Source organism: Oncorhynchus keta, chromosome 34 (genome assembly GCF_023373465.1).
Source record: "Oncorhynchus keta strain PuntledgeMale-10-30-2019 chromosome 34, Oket_V2, whole genome shotgun sequence".
Lineage (NCBI taxonomy): Eukaryota > Metazoa > Chordata > Actinopteri > Salmoniformes > Salmonidae > Oncorhynchus > Oncorhynchus keta.
Window position 1 is genome coordinate 16332200 of NC_068454.1, and position 19563 is coordinate 16351762.

The following is a 19563-nucleotide window of genomic DNA, read 5'->3' on the forward strand; positions in this document are numbered from 1 at the left end:
TCATGTTTACTTTTTTTTTTTATTGAGAAGGCAAGCTTTACATTTCTTGAATAAAAATTATAAAAAAGGAAAATAACAAGTCCAACAATTTCCAATTAATTTTAGTCATTGGGACAATATGAAAGGGCCAACAGGGAATTGAAAAGGCAGCAATGGAGGGAAAGATATGGATTTGAGGATGATGGAGAATGATAATGGAGATGGAAGGGGAAGGATGGACGTGAGGTGGTGGCTTGGTTTAGAACCTGCCAGAGCGTTCTCTGGAACGCCTTCTCTCGCGGTCATGTCCGCCTCCCCTGCCTCTATCCCTCGAGCGAGAACGGCATTCCCTGGAACGGGAGCAAGAACGATGGCCCCCTCTGAGGAGGAAAAGAGAAAAAGTAGCTAGTTAAACTCACAACTAGAACTTTCCCACTTAAAAAACCTTAGCGTGTCATAAATGTGTATTTCGGAGAGCACTTGAACGCAGCATTAGTTCTGTGATTAAACTTTGACTGTCAGAGAGCCGGAGCTTACCCCTTCTTCCTGCGGCGACCGTACAGCTCCATCCTCAGCTCCCTGGAGATGGGTTTCAGGTGCATGAAGTTACAGAAGCCTCCTCGAGTGCACTCCCTGTGGAGAAAGTGGGAACTGCAGTTAGATGATGAACCTTGTCATATGAAAGAAATCTAAATCTGAGCAACGGAGATAAAGGCATGTGGATTTTGGTAGCAGTTAGCCTTGCTCTAGCATTTATTTAAATTACCAAGGCATGTGGATTTTGGTAGCAGTTAGCCTTGCTCTAGCATTTAAAGCATTTGTAATCACTAACACCATCTTGAGCTGAAAATGGTGTGTGTGTGGTCCTGCGGTGGAGTACTGACCCCATCTCGTACTGGCGGCAGCAGGCTTCTCTGAAGTCTGTAACGGGAGAGAGCTCGGCGTGGATTGGTTGACTGTTGAACCAACGGTTATTCAGATCCATCACGGCCTTCTCTGCGTCTTCCTCACGACGGAACTACACAACAGAGACCATCACAGAGTTGGTGTGTGTGTGTGTGTGTGTGTGCGAAATTACATTCTTAAGAGGCAGAAACAACGACAGAGTGTTTGTGATTAAATAGAAGGAGAAGAATGGGTGTTCAACAAACATGCACAAAACCCACCATCACACACACAATTACATGGTCAGTGACACACCTTCAGGTATACGTTTCCAACCAGATGGTCTCCCAGGTTGTCGCACACATTCATCTCCTCCACCTCTCCGTACTTCTCCTCCATGTCTGTGAAGACCTCCTACAACAAGAGAAACAAAGGAAGAGGTGGATTGGCAGACAGAAACGGGAAAACACTAAGCCTCAAGTTTGCTTGAATTCAAAGCGCATTTCCCAAAAATGGCCAGAAAAAAAAAAAGTTTCAATATTTCTAGTCGGTTTCAGTATTGTCATGGACTCCCACATGGGCTGTGTGATGGGGGAATTGACGCAACATAACCAAGAGCTGCATCAACCACTCCTTTCAAGTGGATTTATAGTGCGATAATACCAGAAGCTGACGTGTCACTGGCTCACCTCAAATAACTCATCGTAGTGCTCCTGCATCTCCACATCACTGACGGCACCTAGTGGCCACAGGAGAAACACTCATCAGGGACAAGCCAATGACGACATCACTGTGGTTTCATTAACTAACATGCACAAGAGAAACATTGCTAAAAACAGATGAGTCTGGACTGATTGGACAGGATTTTAATCTAAATATTACTGAATTACAAATGACTTGAATTGCCTAATAGTACACATGAAATGAAGATTTCAGGAAATATCGTGTCCGAAGCAAAAGGGTCAGTGCCAAGAATCAGTTCATTGTGCCCCTGCACAACAAGGACAGTAAGACTGGACATTTTCCCTTATGAGGAGTCTTAAGAGACTCATTTAAAGTTCAATTCTGTGCTAAGTAGTAATAGCAAGGTTCTGGCGCTGTCAGACATAATATAGCTGTCAATGAATACTAAGGAATGGGACTCACTGGGACCTAAACACTCTAGGGAAAATGTCAGTCATACTCATCTCCCCAAAATCACATTCCATGTATCACATTTTTGTACAATAAAAACAAGACATTTCCATAAATTAGTTTGACCTGAGACTATGGGGCAGGGTTAACTTCTTGAACAGGATTAGTGAAGTGTAAATGAGTGAGTACTTGATTTTTTTTTCATGAATAAACTATTACCTAGAAGAAAGGTCTTAATTCAAAATCTAATAGAAATATACACTACTGTATGCATCAACCTTTATTTGGTTATTTCTGTAAGTGGTACCTACCATAAGAGTAGCCCACATGGATTGTTTTACTTAACACTAGTACCTGTTGTATTGCATGTCTAGTATAGCACCTTAAAAAAGGGTCCAAACCTTTAAACAAAAAATCACTGGGGGAAAAAAGGGATAAATCTTAGAATGCGAGATCAAGAGGAAACATAGCAGCTGGTCTCTGTTAACAGGTCGGAAACTTACAGCGCAAACCATCGGCAGACTGGGCAGTGTTTTGAGGGTTACGGTAAATGTTCAAGAGGGCAATGGTCTGAAAATACAAAATGTACATTTGAAATATTTTAAGTAACAGTTAAGAAATCTGCCTGAAACTAGGTGCATTTACTCCCATCCCCCTCCCTCAAAACAATGTAATTGTGCCCCAACCAGCCCCAGACCAGGGTAGGAAGGGATGAGTGAAAGACGTTAAGATGATCCATGGGACTGGTCCACGCCGAAACAGAGGGAGCTGGAAGAAGCGACATACTCAGAACAAATTATATTATACACACACAAATTACATCCATTTTAGAATAACACTAACGTAACAAAATATGGATAAAAGGGGTCTGAATAGTTCCCAAACGCACTACAAAACCATTCAAAAGTTTGGGATCATTTAGAAATGTCTGAAGAGAGAAGCACATTTAGTCCATTAACATAACAAATTGATCAGAAATACAGTGTAGACAGTTAATGACTATTGTAGCTGGAAAATACAGATTTTTATGGAATATCTACTTAGGTGTACAGAAGCCCATAATCAGCAACCATCACTGTGTTCCAATGGCGCATTGTGTTAGCTAATCCAAATGTATAATTTTAAAAAGGCAAATTGATTAGAAAACCCTTTTTAATGAAGCTGCCAGTTGAGGACTTGTGAGGCATCTGTTTCTCAAACTAGACACTAATGTACTTGTCCTCTTGCTCAGTTGTGCACCGGGGCATCCCACTCCTTTCTATTCTGGTTAGAACCAGTTTGCACTGTTCTGTGAAGGGAGTAGTACGAGGCTTTCAGTTTCACATGGAACATCCTTCATTTCTCAGAACAAGAATAGACTGACCAGTTTCAGAAGTAAGTTCTTTGTTCCTGGCCATTTTGAGCCAGGAACAAAGTCTAGTCTAAAGAAGGCCAGTTTTACTGCTTCTTTAAATGAGAACAACAGTTTTCAGGTGTGCTAACATAATTGCAAAAGGGTTTAATAAATGGTCAATTAGCCTTCAAAAAACGATACATTTGGATTAGTTCACAACGTACCATTGGAACACAGTAGTGATGGTTGCTGGTAATAGGTACAGTGGGGCAAAAAAGTATTTAGTCAGCCACCAATTGTGCAAGTTCTCCCACTTAAAAAGATGAGAGAGGCCTGTAATTTTCATCATAGGTACACTTCAACAATGACAGACAAAATGAGAAGAAAAAATCCAGAAAATCACATTGTAGGATTTTTAATGAATTTATTTGCAAATTATGGTGGAAAATAAGTATTTGGTCACCTACAAACAAGCAATAAAAAGAAATATGTTTCCAGCTACAATAGTCATTTACAACATTAACAAATGTATACAATAGATTTCTGATCAATTTGATATGATTTTAATGGACCAAAAATGTGCTTTTCTTTCAAAAGGCAAGGATATTTTTAAGTGACCCCAAACTTTTGAACGGTAGTGTAAATCTACGTACAGTGCATTTTGGAATGTATTTAGACCCCTTGACTTTTCCACATTTTGTTACAGCCGTATTCTAAAATTGATTAAATAAAACATGTTATTCGTTAATCTACACACACAAAGCCCAAAAAACAGAATTTTAGAAAATTTTGCACATAAAAAAAAAAACCTTATTTACATAAGTATTCAGACCCTTTGCTATGAGAACCGAAATGGAGCTCAGGTGCATCTTGTTTCCATTGATCATCATTGAGATGTTTCTACAACTTGGTTTGAGTCCACCTGGGGTTAATTCATTGGAAAGGCACACACAAAATATAAAAGGCCCCACAGTTGACAGTGCATGTCAGAGCAAAAACCATGCCATGCGGTTGAAGGAATTGTCCATAGAGCTACGAGACAGGACTGTGTCAAGGCACAGATCTGGGGAAGGGTAGCAAAAACATTTCTGCAACATTGAAGGTCCCCAATAACACAGTGGCCTCCATTCTTAAATGGAAGAAGTTTGGAACCACCAAGACTCTTCCTTAAAGCTGGTCACCTGGCCAAACTGAGCAATCGGGGGAGAAGTGCCTTGGTCAGGGAGGTGACCAAGAACCCTCTGACAGAGCTCCAGAGTTCCTCTGTGGAGATGGGAGAACCTTCTAGAAGGACAACCATTTCTGCAGCACTCTACCAATCAGGCCTTTATGGAAGAGTGGCCAGACGGCAGCCCCTCTCAGACCATGAGAAACAAGATGATCTGATCTGATGAAATCAAGCATCACGTCTGGAGGAATCCTGGCACCATCATGCTGTGGGGATGTTTTTCAACTGCAGGGACTGGGAGGCTAGTCAGGATCGAGGGAACGATGAAAGGAGCAAAGTACAGAAAGATCCTTGATGAAAACCTGTTTCAGAGAGCTCAGGACCTCAGACTGGGATGAAGGTTCTCCTACCAACAGGACAATGACCCAAAGCACACAGCCCAGACAACGAAGGAGTGGTTTCGGGACAAGTCTCAGAATGTCCTTGAGTGGCACAGAGAGCTCGGACTTGAACATCTCTGGAGAGACCTGAAAATAGCTGTGCAGCGACGCTCCCAATCCAACCGGAGAGCTTGAGAGGATCTGCAGAGAAGAATGGGAGAAACTCCCCAAATACAGGTGTGCCAAGCTTTAGGCGTCATTCCCTAGAAGACCTCTAGGCTGTAATCGCTGCCAAAGGTGCTTCAAGAAAGTACTTGAGTAAAGCGTCTGAATACTTATGTAAATGTGATTTTTAAATTGTTTATACATTTGCAAACATTTCTAAAAACATGTTTTTCCCCCTTTGTCATTATGGAGCATTGTGTGTAAAAAGTAAAAGAGCTCTGAATACTTCCCAAATGCGCTGTACATACAGTACCAGTCAAAGTTGAAACACCTACTCAGTACAACAACTTTGGAACATGTTCTACATTGTAGAATAAGTGACGACATCAAAACTATGAAATAACACATATGGAATCATGTAGTAACTAAAAAAAAGTTAACAAATCAAATGAGATTCTTCAAAGCAGCTGGCCTTTGCCTCGATGACAACTTTGCACACTCTTGGCATTCTCTCAACCAGCTTCATGAGGTAGTCACCTGGAATGCATTTCAATTAACAGGTGTGCCTTGCTAAATGTTCATTTGTGGAATTGATTTCCTTCTTAATGCATTTGAGCCAATCAGTTGTGTTGTGACAAGGCAGGGGTCATATACAGAAGATAGCCCTATTTGGCAAAATACCAAGTCCATATTATGGCAAGAACAGCTCAAACAAGCAAAGAGAAACGACAGTCAATACAGAAAATTAAGAACTTTGAAAGTTTCTTCAAGTGCAGCAAAAACCATCAAGCGCTGATGAAACTGGCTCTCATGAGGGCCGCCACAAGTAAGGAAGACCCGGAGTTGCTGCTGCTGCAGAGGAGAAGTTCATTAGTTAACTGCACCTCAGATTGAAGCCCAATGAAATTATTAAAGTAACAGACAGATATCAACAGTGAATCAGGCCTTCATGGTCAAGTTGCTGCAAAGAAACAACTACTAAAGGACACCAATAAGAAGAGACTTGCTTGGGCCAAGAAACACGAGCAATGGACATTATTTGAGATTTTTGTTTCCAACCGCCATGTCTTTGAGAGACACAGAGTAGGTGAACAGATTACCTCTGCATGTGTGTTTCCCACTGTGAAGCATGGAGGTGGTGTGATGGTGCTTTGCTGATGACACTGTCAGTGATTTATTTAGAATTCAAGGCACACTTAATCAGGATGGCTACCACAGCATTCTGCAATGATACACCATCCTATCTGGATTGCGCTTAGTGGGTCTATCATTTGTTTTTCAACAGGACAATGACCCAACACACCTCCTGGCTGTGAAGGGCTATTTGAACAAGGAGAAGAGTGATGAATGCTGCATCACATGACCTGACCTCCACAATCACCCAACCTCAACCCATTTAAGATGGTCTGGGATGAGTTGGGCCTCAGAGTGAAGGAAAAGCAGCCAACAAGTGCTCATAGTATGTGGGAACTCCTTCAAGACTGTTGAAAAAGCATTTCAGGTGAAGCTGGTTGAGAGAATGCCAAGTGTGCAAAGATGTCAAGGCAAATGGCGGGTACTTTGAAGAATCTCAAATATAAAATACATTGATTTGTGTAACACTTTTTTGTTAGTTTTGATGTCTTCACTATTATTCTGCAATGTATAAAATAGTAAAAATAAAGAAAACCCTTGAATGAGTAGGTGTCCAAACTTTGACTGGTACTGTATACACACAATATAAGGTCAATGGGGCTCGAAATGACTTCAAGAACTTGCTGAATCATAGGTGATTGAATGCCAAGATGTGCTTTTTATTCTAAGTTACTTTTTTTCTCCTTTTGATACATTTTCAAAACTAACTTTTTGTGAGTCATTCTGAGATGCTCAGTTTAGAAACAGAACAGTTATACATGACAGCAACAAGACCACAAACCCATGACTTACCTGGGAGGCATTGAGTGGCAATGCATCAGCTCTGCTAGTCGGGACTCAATTTCAAGGTACTATAACATTTACAATATGTCTGACATAAGTGAATCAGTCTATTGTATAGGGGTGACAGTGTGGCGAGAGCCAAAACTAAAGCCGTGCTGTGTCTGGACAGTAACGCATATCAATATTTTTGCTGTCAACCTCCAACAAATATTTGGCACTAGGGCAGTCGGTGTGTTGTCAGTCTTGTCTGAAAGCACATGATAAATGCCTAAAGTCAGTCATCTGTGCACTATAACTGTGTTAGAAAACAGATACTACCAGGAGATCGCTTGGAGGTATTAACTTCACTGTAAGGGATCATTGCAAAATTAGTGGATCAAGGCATTTGTGTTTATCCTTTTCTCAATGTCACCATCAGAGCATGTCATTCTACACCCAGGCTTAGACCTCCTGAATGACCACAGATAAATACAATACATCTATTTGACTGGCGAAATAGGGGGCGTTTTTCCGGGTGCGGCATATTGGCGTGTTGAGGTAGCCCCTGCTACCAGTGTTTAGAAAGACCCTCAGAAGCCCTGCAGGAAGCCAGAAGAAACGCAGACCTAAAATCTGAGGAGGGAGGAGAGAGCTAGAGAGACCTGAGGGCTGAGAGGACTGGAGCAGAGGCACTTACAATGGGAGCCGTCGGCCGTCTGCGCACTGTTTTGGGGATTACGGTAGATGTTTTGAATCAAGATGGTCTGGAGAGGGAAAAATAAAAATACATATTTTTAATAAAAATACAAATTCCCCAAATCCTGATACCTAGAACCTATAGCAAAAGGGGATACAAATTCCCCAAATCCTGATACCTAGAACCTATAGCAAAAGTGGTGGTGGTGGGGGGGGGGGATCCCTGGATGTAGAGGAACTTTTAGTCTGTAGGAGGGGCGGCTGGTGACAAAAAGCAAGAGTCCCTGCTTGACCGGAAGACACAATGGGAAGTTTGAGTCTTTTCTTTGTCCGGAGGAGGCGAGCTGTAGGGAAACCTAGAGTACAGCTGCTGTGCTAGGTTTTATTATTTTATTTAAATGTCAATGCCATTTAGTAGATGCTTTAAGCGACTTAGTCATGCGTCTCTACTCGCTGAGAGGGATACATCAGGCTTTGAGGTGGGGAAATTAAGCGCAGTGTGTCAGTCAAGTTTAGTCTAACGCAATACCACAATATGTATTAATGAGGGAACGAGAGACATCAATAATCCATAGTCAAAATGTTATGAGCTCTGTCAAAAAATACAAAATACAAAAAGAGCTGCCAACAACCTGAAGTGAATACCCTAAGACACCGCCGTGTCAGCTCTAACTATAATGAACAAAAATATAAACTATGTAAAGTGTTGGTCCCATGATACACATCCCAAAAACATGCACAAAAGGCTTCTCAAATATTGTGCACAAATTTGATTACATTTACATTACATTTACATTTAAGTCATTTAGCAGACGCTCTTATCCAGAGCGACTTACAAATTGGTGCATTCACCTTATGACATCCAGTGGAACAGCCACTTTACAATAGTGCATCTACATCTTTTAAGGGGGTGAGAAGGATTACTTTATCCTATCCTAGGTATTCCTTAAAGAGGTGGGGTTTCAGGTGTCTCCGGAAGGTGGTGATTGACTCCGCTGTCCTGGCGTCGTGAGGGAGTTTTATTCCACCATTGGGGAGCCAGAGCAGCGAACAGTTTTGACTGGGCTGAGCGGGAACTGTACTTCCTCAGTGGTAGGGAGGCGAGCAGGCCAGAGGTGGATGAACGCAGTGCCCTTGTTTGGGTGTAGGGCCTGATCAGAGCCTGGAGGTACTGAGGTGCCGTTCCCCTCACAGCTCCGTAGGCAAGCACCATGGTCTTGTAGCGGATGCGAGCTTCAACTGGAAGCAGTGGAGAGAGCGGAGGAGCGGGGTGACGTGAGAGAACTTGGGAAGGTTGAACACCAGACGGGCTGCGGCGTTCTGGATGAGTTGTAGGGGTTTAATGGCACAGGCAGGGAGTCCAGCCAACAGCGAGTTGCAGTAATCCAGACGGGAGATGACAAGTGCCTGGATTAGGACCTGCGCCGCTTCCTGTGTGAGGCAGGGTCGTACTCTGCGGATGTTGTAGAGCATGAACCTACAGGAACGGGCCACCGCCTTGATGTTAGTTGAGAACGACAGGGTGTTGTCCAGGATCACGCCAAGGTTCTTAGCGCTCTGGGAGGAGGACACAATGGAGTTGTCAACCGTGATGGCGAGATCATGGAACGGGCAGTCCTTCCCCGGGAGGAAGAGCAGCTCCGTCTTGCCGAGGTTCAGCTTGAGGTGGTGATCCGTCATCCACACTGATATGTCTGCCAGACATGCAGAGATGCGATTTGCCACCTGGTCATCAGAAGGGGGAAAGGAGAAGATTAATTGTGTGTCGTCTGCATAGCAATGATAGGAGAGACCATGTGAGGTTATGACAGATCCAAGTGACTTGGTGTATAGCGAGAATAGGAGAGGGCCTAGAACAGAGCCCTGGGGGACACCAGTGGTGAGAGCGCGTGGTGAGGAGACAGATTCTCGCCACGCCACCTGGCTACGTCCTTGTTATTGAGCATTTTTTCTTTGCCAAGATTATCCATCCACCCGACGTGCGGCATATCAAGAAGCTGATTAAACATGATTATTACACAGGTGCACCTTGTGCTGGGGACAACAAAATACCAATATTAAAATGTGCAGTTGTGTCACAACTCAAAGCCACAGATGTCTCAATTTTAAGGGAGATTGCAATTGGCATGCTAACAGTATGAATGTCCACCAGAACTGTTGCCAAAGAATTGAATGTTAATTTCTCTCAAATAAGCTGCCTCCAACGTTGTTTTAGAGAATCTGGCAGTACGTCCAACCGGCCTGACAACCGCAGACTACATGTAACCACGCCAGCCCAGGACCTCCACATCCAGCTTCTTCACCTGCAGGATCATCGGAGACCAGCCACCCGGCCAGCTAATGAAGCAGAGGAGTATTTCTGTATGTAATGAAGCCCTTGCAGGGAAAAACCAATTCTGATTGGCTGAGCCCCTGCCCACCCATGGCTGTACCCCTGCCCAGTCAATTGAAATCCATAGATTAGGGCCTAATAAATGTATTTCAATTGACTGATTTCCTTATATGAACTGTAGCTCAATAAAATAGTTGCGTTTATATATTTTTTCAGTATGTATACACTAGCAACACAATGTTATGTCCTGGGCTCCCTGGGTGAAACCTAGCTCTCAATCAAAGGTTGTCATGATATTCAGTTAAATAGACAGACATGTGACTGAGTGAAAGGGTAAAGGAGGATGGCCTAGATTCAGGGCAGACTGTCCACTAAAAATAGGATATTTATTGTCCTATTGGGGTTAGAAAAAGTACCTCTGTTCACTAGTAAAGGGAAAATGGCAAAGCAGAGAGAATGTTGTGTGGGACGTGTTTGTCTGGTATACTGAGATGCGGTATGCAAAAAACGCTTTGGCTATTCAAGGCGAGGCCACGGAACAGACTTGGACCAGCAAAAATGGAGGAAGTATGTATCGCTGTGCTTGTTTCAGTAGTATGGTTGCTTAAAACACTTCCTGTTTCATATATTTAGGACACTAACTAGTACTGTATTTAGTCATCTACATTCAAAGTACATTTTAGTAGTATTGTTATTAAAAGGTGTCTGATAAATACAGAGGGGCTGGTGAAAGGTGCACAACAGAGCCCACAAACACACATCAGTAGATGGGGGGTCATGCACAAAATGTTATTCACACTATGGTGCTTCACTATCAGAACACCAGAGTGCTGATAAAACTTGCCCCGTCCGCGATTAGAAGAACAAGCTAAACAAAGCACCAGTCCCTGGATCAAATTTTTACCAAACCAAAGATAATGTAGCAATTTGACAAACGCTAACCCTGCCTAGAGCATGACAACCATTTCATCTTGGCAAGAGAACTTTTCCACATGCCCTTTACTGTAGACCTCTGGTAGACGCAAATATTTTAAATAAGTTTCCTTGACTGAATTGACTTACCTGGCTGAAAGTTGTCTTATTATGTAATCTGGAGCACCGGCCACCATGTCGGCAGGCACCAATTTTAAAGTAGAAAGAACAGTTCACCCTGGGGAGAAAAAAAATAGCCTAAGTAATCAGTGCTGAAATGCATAACTATCTACAGAAATGCACATTCACATGCAAATGAAGAGAAATATTAAACTTTCTATCATGTGATAAAGGTAGGAAAACAGCAGCCTGTTGAAAGTACAGTAGAGCAGATTGTCTAGCTAGAGCTCATTCAAATAGACGGTAAATGTTATTAAACATTATACTGTCTATTCATGAACCTGGCTGCCACCTGAGGGGATTTGCCGACGCTGCCCAAATGCTGTCTAAACAAATACACCTAGTGCGCGATACAGTTCTGTAAACATTTTGACTTTCATATAAGACAATTGTTGAAATACAAAATGATAAACTTAATGTACGCAGTTTAGGAAAGTTGCACCTGGCTGAATTTTGAGACATGAATTGTGGAACGGGCCAATTGAAATGCAAGTGGAAGGTCAGAGGTGGAGTATGAAAACAGCAGGGTGCAACAAGTTCAAGTTGTCACATCCACAAGTGCAGTGTAATACATCTAATCAATAATCATTTTAGCAGCAGCGTAGGTGTGAGGGGGAGCAGTAGATGTTAGCCACTTAACAGTCTTATGGCTAGGGGATAGAAGCAGTTTAGGAGTCTGTTGGTGTGAGTCTTGATGCACCGGTACCATCTGCCAGACAGGAGTATGTAGAACAGTGCATGTCTCAGGTGGCTGGGGTCTAGATGGTTGGGAGCTCACCCCCAATGAAGCGCAGTTGGCTACCAGATGGTGATACAACCAAATCAAAATCTAATTTTATTCGTCACATGCTCAAAATACAACAACGCTTACTTACGAGCCCTTAACCAACAATGCTAAATAAACAAATGGAAAAATAGTACATTGAGCCTCTGGAATAGAGTCAGTGCAAAAAAATTATAATCTGGTAGCCATTTGATTAACTGTTCAGCAGTCTAATGGTTTTGGGGTAGAAACTGTTAAGGAGCCTTCTGGTCCCAGACTTGGCACTCCAGTGCCGCTTGCTGTGCGGTAGCACAGAGAACAGGGTCTTCCTCTGACACCGCCTGGTATAGAGGTCTAGGGTGGCAGGAAGCTCGGACCCAGTGAAATACTGGGCCATACGCATAACCCTCTGTAGCGACTTGTGGTTGGATTCAGAGGAGTTGCCATACAAAACGGCGCTGCAACCAATCAGGATGCTCTTCGATGGAGCAGCTGTAAAAGTTACTAAGGATGTGAGGGGCCAGGCCAAATAATTTCCGCCTTCTCCACGACGACCATGATAAGTCCCCAGTGATGTGGACACCGAGGAACTTAACCCGTTGGGGGTGTTTTTCCTGAAACCCATGATCAAATCATAAACTGTGCACTGTAAGTGTATATTTTGTATTTGAAAGATAAGTTATTTGAATGTCCGTTATTCCAGGAATTACAATATTTGTTAAGTGATGCATTTGGCAATGTTCAAATAATTTGCACAAAACGTATAAACAATAGCATTCACTGTCAAAGTTGATACATGTAGGCCCTTCATATATAGGCTATGCACAGCACTTCGTTCAATTTATTGAATCATTTATTGTGTTCTTGCTCAAACCGCAAGTAACAGCTGTCAAACTCAGACATTTCTACCACAACACAGGGATGTCGATTCACACGGGACTATTACCATCATCAGATTTGAGTTTGACAAAAAAAAAAAACTTTTAAAAAACGCTGTTATTCTGGTTAGTCAATGTCCAGATTTCAGTTTCCATTTAACCCGTCTAAAGAGTAGGCAACAGTTCCTTTGACACGCCATAGGTCTGTTTGAAGTCCAGTCCTGTGACTGTCACATTTGTATAGAGCCTCACAATCAATCACCACAAATAACAGGAATTATCATGTTATGGGATTATCTGTTATCACCCTCTTTTTCCTCTTCACTAAAACTTTTCAAATTCTGTCCCTCCCTTCTCTTTATTTTCAACTGTCCTTTTGAAGCTTTTGTCTTATTGAATTACATTTCGACAATGTACTCTTGCCTCCATGGATTGACGTTACTGCTTTTGGGAACGGGCAGAAAGTTATTTGGCGATTGGATAGGTAGATTATTGGGCGCTCGTACTGTTTAACCCTAAAGTTTAGGTTTATGCAGTAATACCTAATATAAGTTAAAGAAAAAACTCAATGTTACCTATATAAATTGCACACTAATTAAACATTTATGGATGTTAAGGTACCTCTTGGTCCTACCTGGCACGCAGGCGTCCCATATAGAGCTCTGGAAATGCAAATGCGCTACGCTAAATGCTAATAGTATTAGTTAAAACTCAAACGTTCATTAAAATACACATGCAGGGTATTGAATTAAAGCTACACTCGTTGTGAATCCAGGCAACAAGTCAGATTTTTTAAATGCTTTTCGGCGAAAGCATGAGAAGCTATTATCTGATAGCATGTAACACCCCAAAAGACCCGCAGGGGAGGTAAACAAAATAATTAGCATAGTCGTCGCTACACAAACCGCACAAATAAAATATAAAACATTCATTACCTTTGACCATCTTCTTTGTTGGCACTCCTAGATGTCCCATAATCACTATTGGGTCTTTTTTCCGATTAAATCGGTCCATATATAGCCTAGATATTGATCTATGAAGACTGTGTGATAAACAGAAAAAAATAGCGTTTCATAACGTAACGTCATTTTTTAAAATTCAAAAAGTCGACGATAAACTTTCACAAAACACTTCGAAATACTTTTGTAATGCAACTTTAGGTATTAGTACACGTTAATAAGCGATAAAATTCATCAGGAGGCGATGTCAATTCTATAGGTGTCTGTTTCGAAAAAATGTCTTGGAGAGAGCTCGACCAAAACATCCGGTTGGAGACCGGAGGGAATCGATTCCCTTGATTCAGTTAGACCAATAATCAATTGTGAATCAAATGACAAGACTCTAGACAACGTGTGGAAGCTGTAGGCACTGCAACCTCGGCCTCATTTAATTCGATTCACTTTGAACAATTCCTTGAAGTCGCGGATGGATATTTTTTTCCATTTTCAGTGATCAGATATTCCTGCACTTTTCGATGAAACGCACGTTCTGTTAAAGTCACAGCCGTGATTTAACCAGTTTTATAAACGTCTGAGTGTTTTCTATCCACACATACTAATCATATGCATATACTATATTCCTGGCCTGAGTAGCAGGGCGCTGAAATGTTGCAAGATTTTTAACAGAATGTTCGAAAAAGTAGAGGGTCGACTTAACAGGTTAAGGTATTTTTTCTCTTTATTCAACCCGCCCGTCATCCACTGGCCCTTCAACCACACAAAGTTTAATGACCCTAAACCTGTTTGCCCCACGGATATAACCGTGGGTTGAGTCAACCGGAGCATCAGTACTACTGTAGTTATATTGTCTGTCTCACAATTTCTTCAACCTTGGACACACCACATATTATACAGGGCAAATGCTATGCGCAACTGGATGATCTTGGGAGCCAGCTAGTTGACATTATAGCGAACGTTACTGGATGTATAGCAACAGATGACAAATCTTGGTATAGCTAGCTAATTTAACCATTTGGGACACATGGCAGAGTGAGTTGCCAGCAGTGTTTCCTTAACTACAAAATCATTAGTGTCACACAAAATAATGTCTAGATTTTGACACAGGGTACTAAGCAATGTAATGTACATTTTACAGGTGAGACTTGCAAACTGCTCAGCACACACAAAGATCCCTTATATGTGCACACATGTTAAACAACATGCTAACGTTTCCCAAATGACTATATCCATCATTCTAAGACGTCTAAATTTCACTGCTAATTGTGAATGATATAACATAGTAAGGCAAGTGTGGAAGTTCTCGTCATAGGTCTGTAATATGATTGTCAGACCAAATAAGCAAGGATATATATATAGTTAAAAACATTTACTCACTTATCTTTCTCTACCGAAAATGGACGCCAGGTACTCCGCCATTTTCGATCCTATCGGCTACACTTTTGACGTCAGAAATGATACTCTTCCAGGAACTGAGCACTGAATTTTTTTTTCATTTAACCTTTATTTAACTAGGCAAGTCAGTTAAGAACAAATTAAGAACAAATTATTATTTACAATGATGGCCTACGCCGGACAAACCCGGACGACGCTGGGCCGATTGTGCGTTGGCCTATGGGATTCCCAATCATGGCCGGATATGATGCTGCCTGGATTCGAACCAAGTACTGCAGTGATGCCTCTTGCGTTGAGATGCAGTGCCACTCAGGAGCCCCCTTAACCAAACACTGGTCATCAATCGATCATGCATATTTTTGATGAACTTGAATTAAGTTTGAAAAGCTTTTACATACCTAGCCTAGACCATTGTACAGCAGTTGGTGGTCATTATGAAATGTTGTTGGTTGTGTGCTTAGAGTGGTTGTCCTGTTGATAAGACTTGGCGCTCCGGTACCGCTTGCTGTGCAGTAGCAGAGAGAACAGTCTATGACTAAGGTGGCTGGAGTCTTTTTACAAATTTTAGGGCATTCCTCTAACACCACCTGGTACAGAGGTCCTGGATGGCAGGAAGCTTGACCCCAGTGATGTACTGGGCTGTACACACTACCCTCTGTATTTTTTTATTTCAACTTTATTTAACCAGGTAGGCTATTTGAGAACAAGTTCTCATTTACAACTGCGACTTTGCCAAGATAAAGCAAAGCAGTGCGACACAAACAACAACACAGAGTTACACATGGAATAAACAAACATAGGGGGAAGAAGTCTATATACAGTGTGTGCAAATGAGGTAAGATAAATAGGGCATAGTGGTGAAACAATTACAATTTAGCAATTAAACACTGGAGTGATAGATGTGCAAAGATGAATGTGCAAATAGAGATACTGGGGTGCAAAGGAGCAAAAAAATAATAACAGTATGTGGATGAGGTAGTTGGATGGGCTATTTACAGATGGGTTATGTACAGGTGCAGTGATCTGTGAGCTGCTCTGACAGCTGGTGCTTAAAGTTAGTGAGGGAGATATGAGTCTCCAGCTTCAGTGATTTTTGCAGTTCGTTACAGTCATTGGCAGCATAGAATTGTAAGGAAAGGCGTCCAAAAAAGGAATTGGCTTTGGGGATGACCAGTGAAATATACCTTCTGCAGCGTGTGCTACAGGTGGGCGCTGCTATGGTGACCAGTGAGATGAGATAAGGTGGGGCTTTACCTAGCAAAGACTTATAGATATCATGGAGCCAGTGGGTTTGACGACGAATATGAAGCGTGGGCCAGCCAACGAGAGCATACCGTTTGCAGTGGTGGGTAGTATATGGGGCTTTGGTAACAAAACGGATGGCACTGTGATAGACTGCATCCAATTTGCTGAGTAGATTGTTGGAGGCTATTTTGTAAATTACATCGCCGAAGTCAAGGATCGGTAGGATCGTCAGTTTTACGAGGGTATGTTTGGCAGCTTGAGTGAAAGATGCTTTGTTGCGAAATAGGAAGCCGATTATAGATTTAATTTTGGATTGGAGATGCTTAATGTGATTCTGGAAGGAGAGTTTACAGTCTAACCAGACACCTAGGTAGTTGTAGATGTCCATATATTCTAAGTCAGAACCGTCCTGTAGTGATGCTGGATGGGCGGGCAGGTGCAGGCAGCGATCGGTTGAAGAGCAAGCATTTAGTTTTACTAGCATTTAAGAGCAATTGGAGGCCACGGAAGGAAAGTTGTATGGCATTGAAGCTCGTCTGGAGGTTAGTTAACACAGTGTCCAAAGAAGGGCCAGAAGTATACAGAATGGTATCGTCTGCATAGAGGTGGATCAGAGAATCACCAACAGCAAGAGCAACATCATTGATGTATACAGAGAAAAGAGTCTGCCTGGGAATTGAACCCTGTGGAACCCCCATAGAGACTTCCAGAGGTCCGGACAACAGGCCCTCTGATTTGACACACTGAACTCTGTCTGAGAAGTAGTTGGTGAACCAGGCGAGGCAGTCATTTGAGAAACCAAGGCTACTGAGTCTTCCGATAAGAATATGTTGATTGACAGAGTCGAAAGCCTTGGCCAGGTCGATGAAGACGACTGCACAGTACTGTCTTTTATCGATAGCAGTTATGATATCGTTAAGTACCTTGATCATGGCTGAGGTGCACCTGTGACCGGATCGGAAACCGGATTGCACAGCGGAGAAAGTACGGTGGGATTCGAGATGGTCAGTGACCTGTTTGTTCACTTGGCTTTCGAAGACCTTAGATAGGCAGGGCAGGATGGATATAGGTCTGTAACATTTTGGGTCCAGGGTGTCTCCCCCTTTGAAGAGGGGGATGACCGCAGCAGCTTTCCAATCCTTGGGGATCTCAGATGATACGAAGGAGAGGTTGAACAGGCTGGTAATAGGGGTTGCGACAATGGCGGCAGACAGTTTCAGAAATAGAGGGTCCAGATTGTCAAGCCTAGCTGATTTGTATGGGTCCAGGTTTTGCAGCTCTTTCAGAACATCTGCTATCTGGATTTGGGTAAAGGAGAAGCCGGGGAGGCTTGAGCGAGTAGCTGTGGGGGGGGCCGAGCTGTTGGCCGAGGTTGGAGTAGCCAGGAGGAAGGCATGGCCAGCCGTTGAGAAATGCTTGTTGAAGTTTTCGATTATCATGGATTTATCGGTGGTGACCATGTTACCTAGCCTCAGTGCAGTGGGCAGCTGGGAGGAGGTGCTCTTGTTCTCCATGGACTTTACAGTGTCCCATAACTTTTTGGAGTTAGAGCTACAGGATGCACATTTCTGCTTGATAAAGCTGGCCTTTGCTTTCCTGACTGACTGCGTGTATTGGTTCCTGACTTCCCTGAACAGTTGCATATCGCGGGGACTATTCGATGCTATTGCAGTCTGCCACAGGATGTTTTTGTGCTGATCGAGGGCAGTCAGGTCTGGAGTGAACCAAGGGCTATATCTGTTCTTAGTTCTGCATTTTTTGAACGGAGCATGCTTATCTAAGATGGTGAGGAAGTTACTTTTAAGCATATCCCAGTTTAGGTCACCTTACAGAACAAACTCTGAAGCTAGATGGGGGGCGATCAATTCACAGATGGTGTCCAGGGCACAGCTGGGAGCTGAGGGGGGTCGGTAGCAGGCGGCAACAGTGAGAGACTTATTTCTGTAGAAATTAATTTTTCAAATTAGAAGTTCGAACTGTTTGGGCATAGACCTGGAAAGTATGACAGAACTTTGCAGGCTATCTCTGCAGTAGATTGCAACTACTCCCCCTTTGGCAGTTCTATCTTGACGGAAAATGTTATAGTTGGGTATGGAAATCTCAGAATTTTTGGTGGCCTTCCTAAACCAAGATTCAGACACAGCAAGGACATCAGGGTTGGCAGAGTGTGCTAAAGCAGTGAGTAAAACAAACTTAGGGAGAAGTCAGGGTGCCTGGGGACATGCAGGGCCTGGGTTTACCTCCACATCACCCGAGGAGAAGTAGGATGAGGGTGCGGCTAAAGGCTATCAAAACTGGTCGCCAAGAGCATTGGGGACAAGGAATAAAAGGAGCAGATTTATGGCCGTGGTAGAATATATTCAGGGCATAATGTGCAGACAGATGTATGGTGGGGTGCGGATACAGCGGAGGTAAGCCCAGGCACTGGGTGATGATAAGAGAGGTTGTATCTCTGGACATGCTGCTTATAATGGGTGAGGTCACCGCATGTGTGGAAGGTGGGACAAAGGAGGTATCAGAGGTATGGAGTGGAACTAGGGGCTCAATTTTTAAACTAAAACAATGATAACTAACCTGAACAACAGTATACAAGGCATATTGATATTTGAGAGAGACATAGAGCAAGGCATAAAGTAATCGCAGGTGTTGATTGGGAGAGCTAGCTAAAACAACAGGTGAGACAACAACAGCTAGTCAGCTAACACAACAACAGCAGGTAAAATGGCGATGACTAGGCAGAGCAGAGCCTGAGTTCACGGCTGGGGCCGACAAATAAAACATAAATAAACAGAATGGAGTACCGTGATTAATGGACAGTCCAGCAGGCATCAGCTATGTTGCCAAGTGATCATAGTTGTCCAAGGGGCAGCAGTAGATGGAACAGGGCAACCGTCACTACGCTAGCACGCGGGCGACACCGCGTTTAAAGTTAGTAGCCCGGGGGTGGTAGGGGGGTCTGCTCAGACGGAGGCCGGTTGAAGGCACAGCGGATGGAGTATTCGTCGGCAGACCAGACGTGGTGGTGCGGCGGGGCGCCATGTCGACAGAGAATCCAAGCCAGATGGCGAAAGAGGTATTGTTGAATTTTGTTTGCTAGCCGGGAGATGTGCCTGGCTCATGGCTAACTGGTGCTAGCTTCGTGGCAGTGGCGTTAGCCACTATAGCCAATCGGTAGCAGCGGTGATCCGGTGACAAGGTCCAGAGTTTACAGCAAAGATCCAGTGGAGTATTGGACTCCACCTTGGCTTTCGAAGACCTTAGAAAGG

General features: G+C 43.1%; 1 protein-coding gene across 2 annotated transcripts in view; it reads right to left on the bottom strand.

The window, feature by feature from the left end:
- Positions 1-19563, bottom strand: part of LOC118366779 (splicing factor U2AF 35 kDa subunit-like) — a 27669-nt gene continuing 8106 nt past the window's right edge. The window contains exons 2-9 of one of the 2 annotated variants that reach the window (XM_035749442.2): positions 11031-11118; positions 7638-7704; positions 2502-2568; positions 1554-1603; positions 1180-1278; positions 864-997; positions 517-612; positions 1-359 (exon numbers count right to left, since the gene is read on the bottom strand). In XM_035749442.2, coding sequence (XP_035605335.1) covers positions 239-359; positions 517-612; positions 864-997; positions 1180-1278; positions 1554-1583 — 480 coding nt within the window. In that variant the 5' untranslated portion in view covers positions 1584-1603; positions 2502-2568; positions 7638-7704; positions 11031-11118 and the 3' untranslated portion in view covers positions 1-238. Of the gene's footprint in view, positions 360-516; positions 613-863; positions 998-1179; positions 1279-1553; positions 1604-2501; positions 7705-11030; positions 11119-19563 lie in introns of both variants that reach the window. The other variant, XM_052493292.1, reaches the window with a different exon arrangement.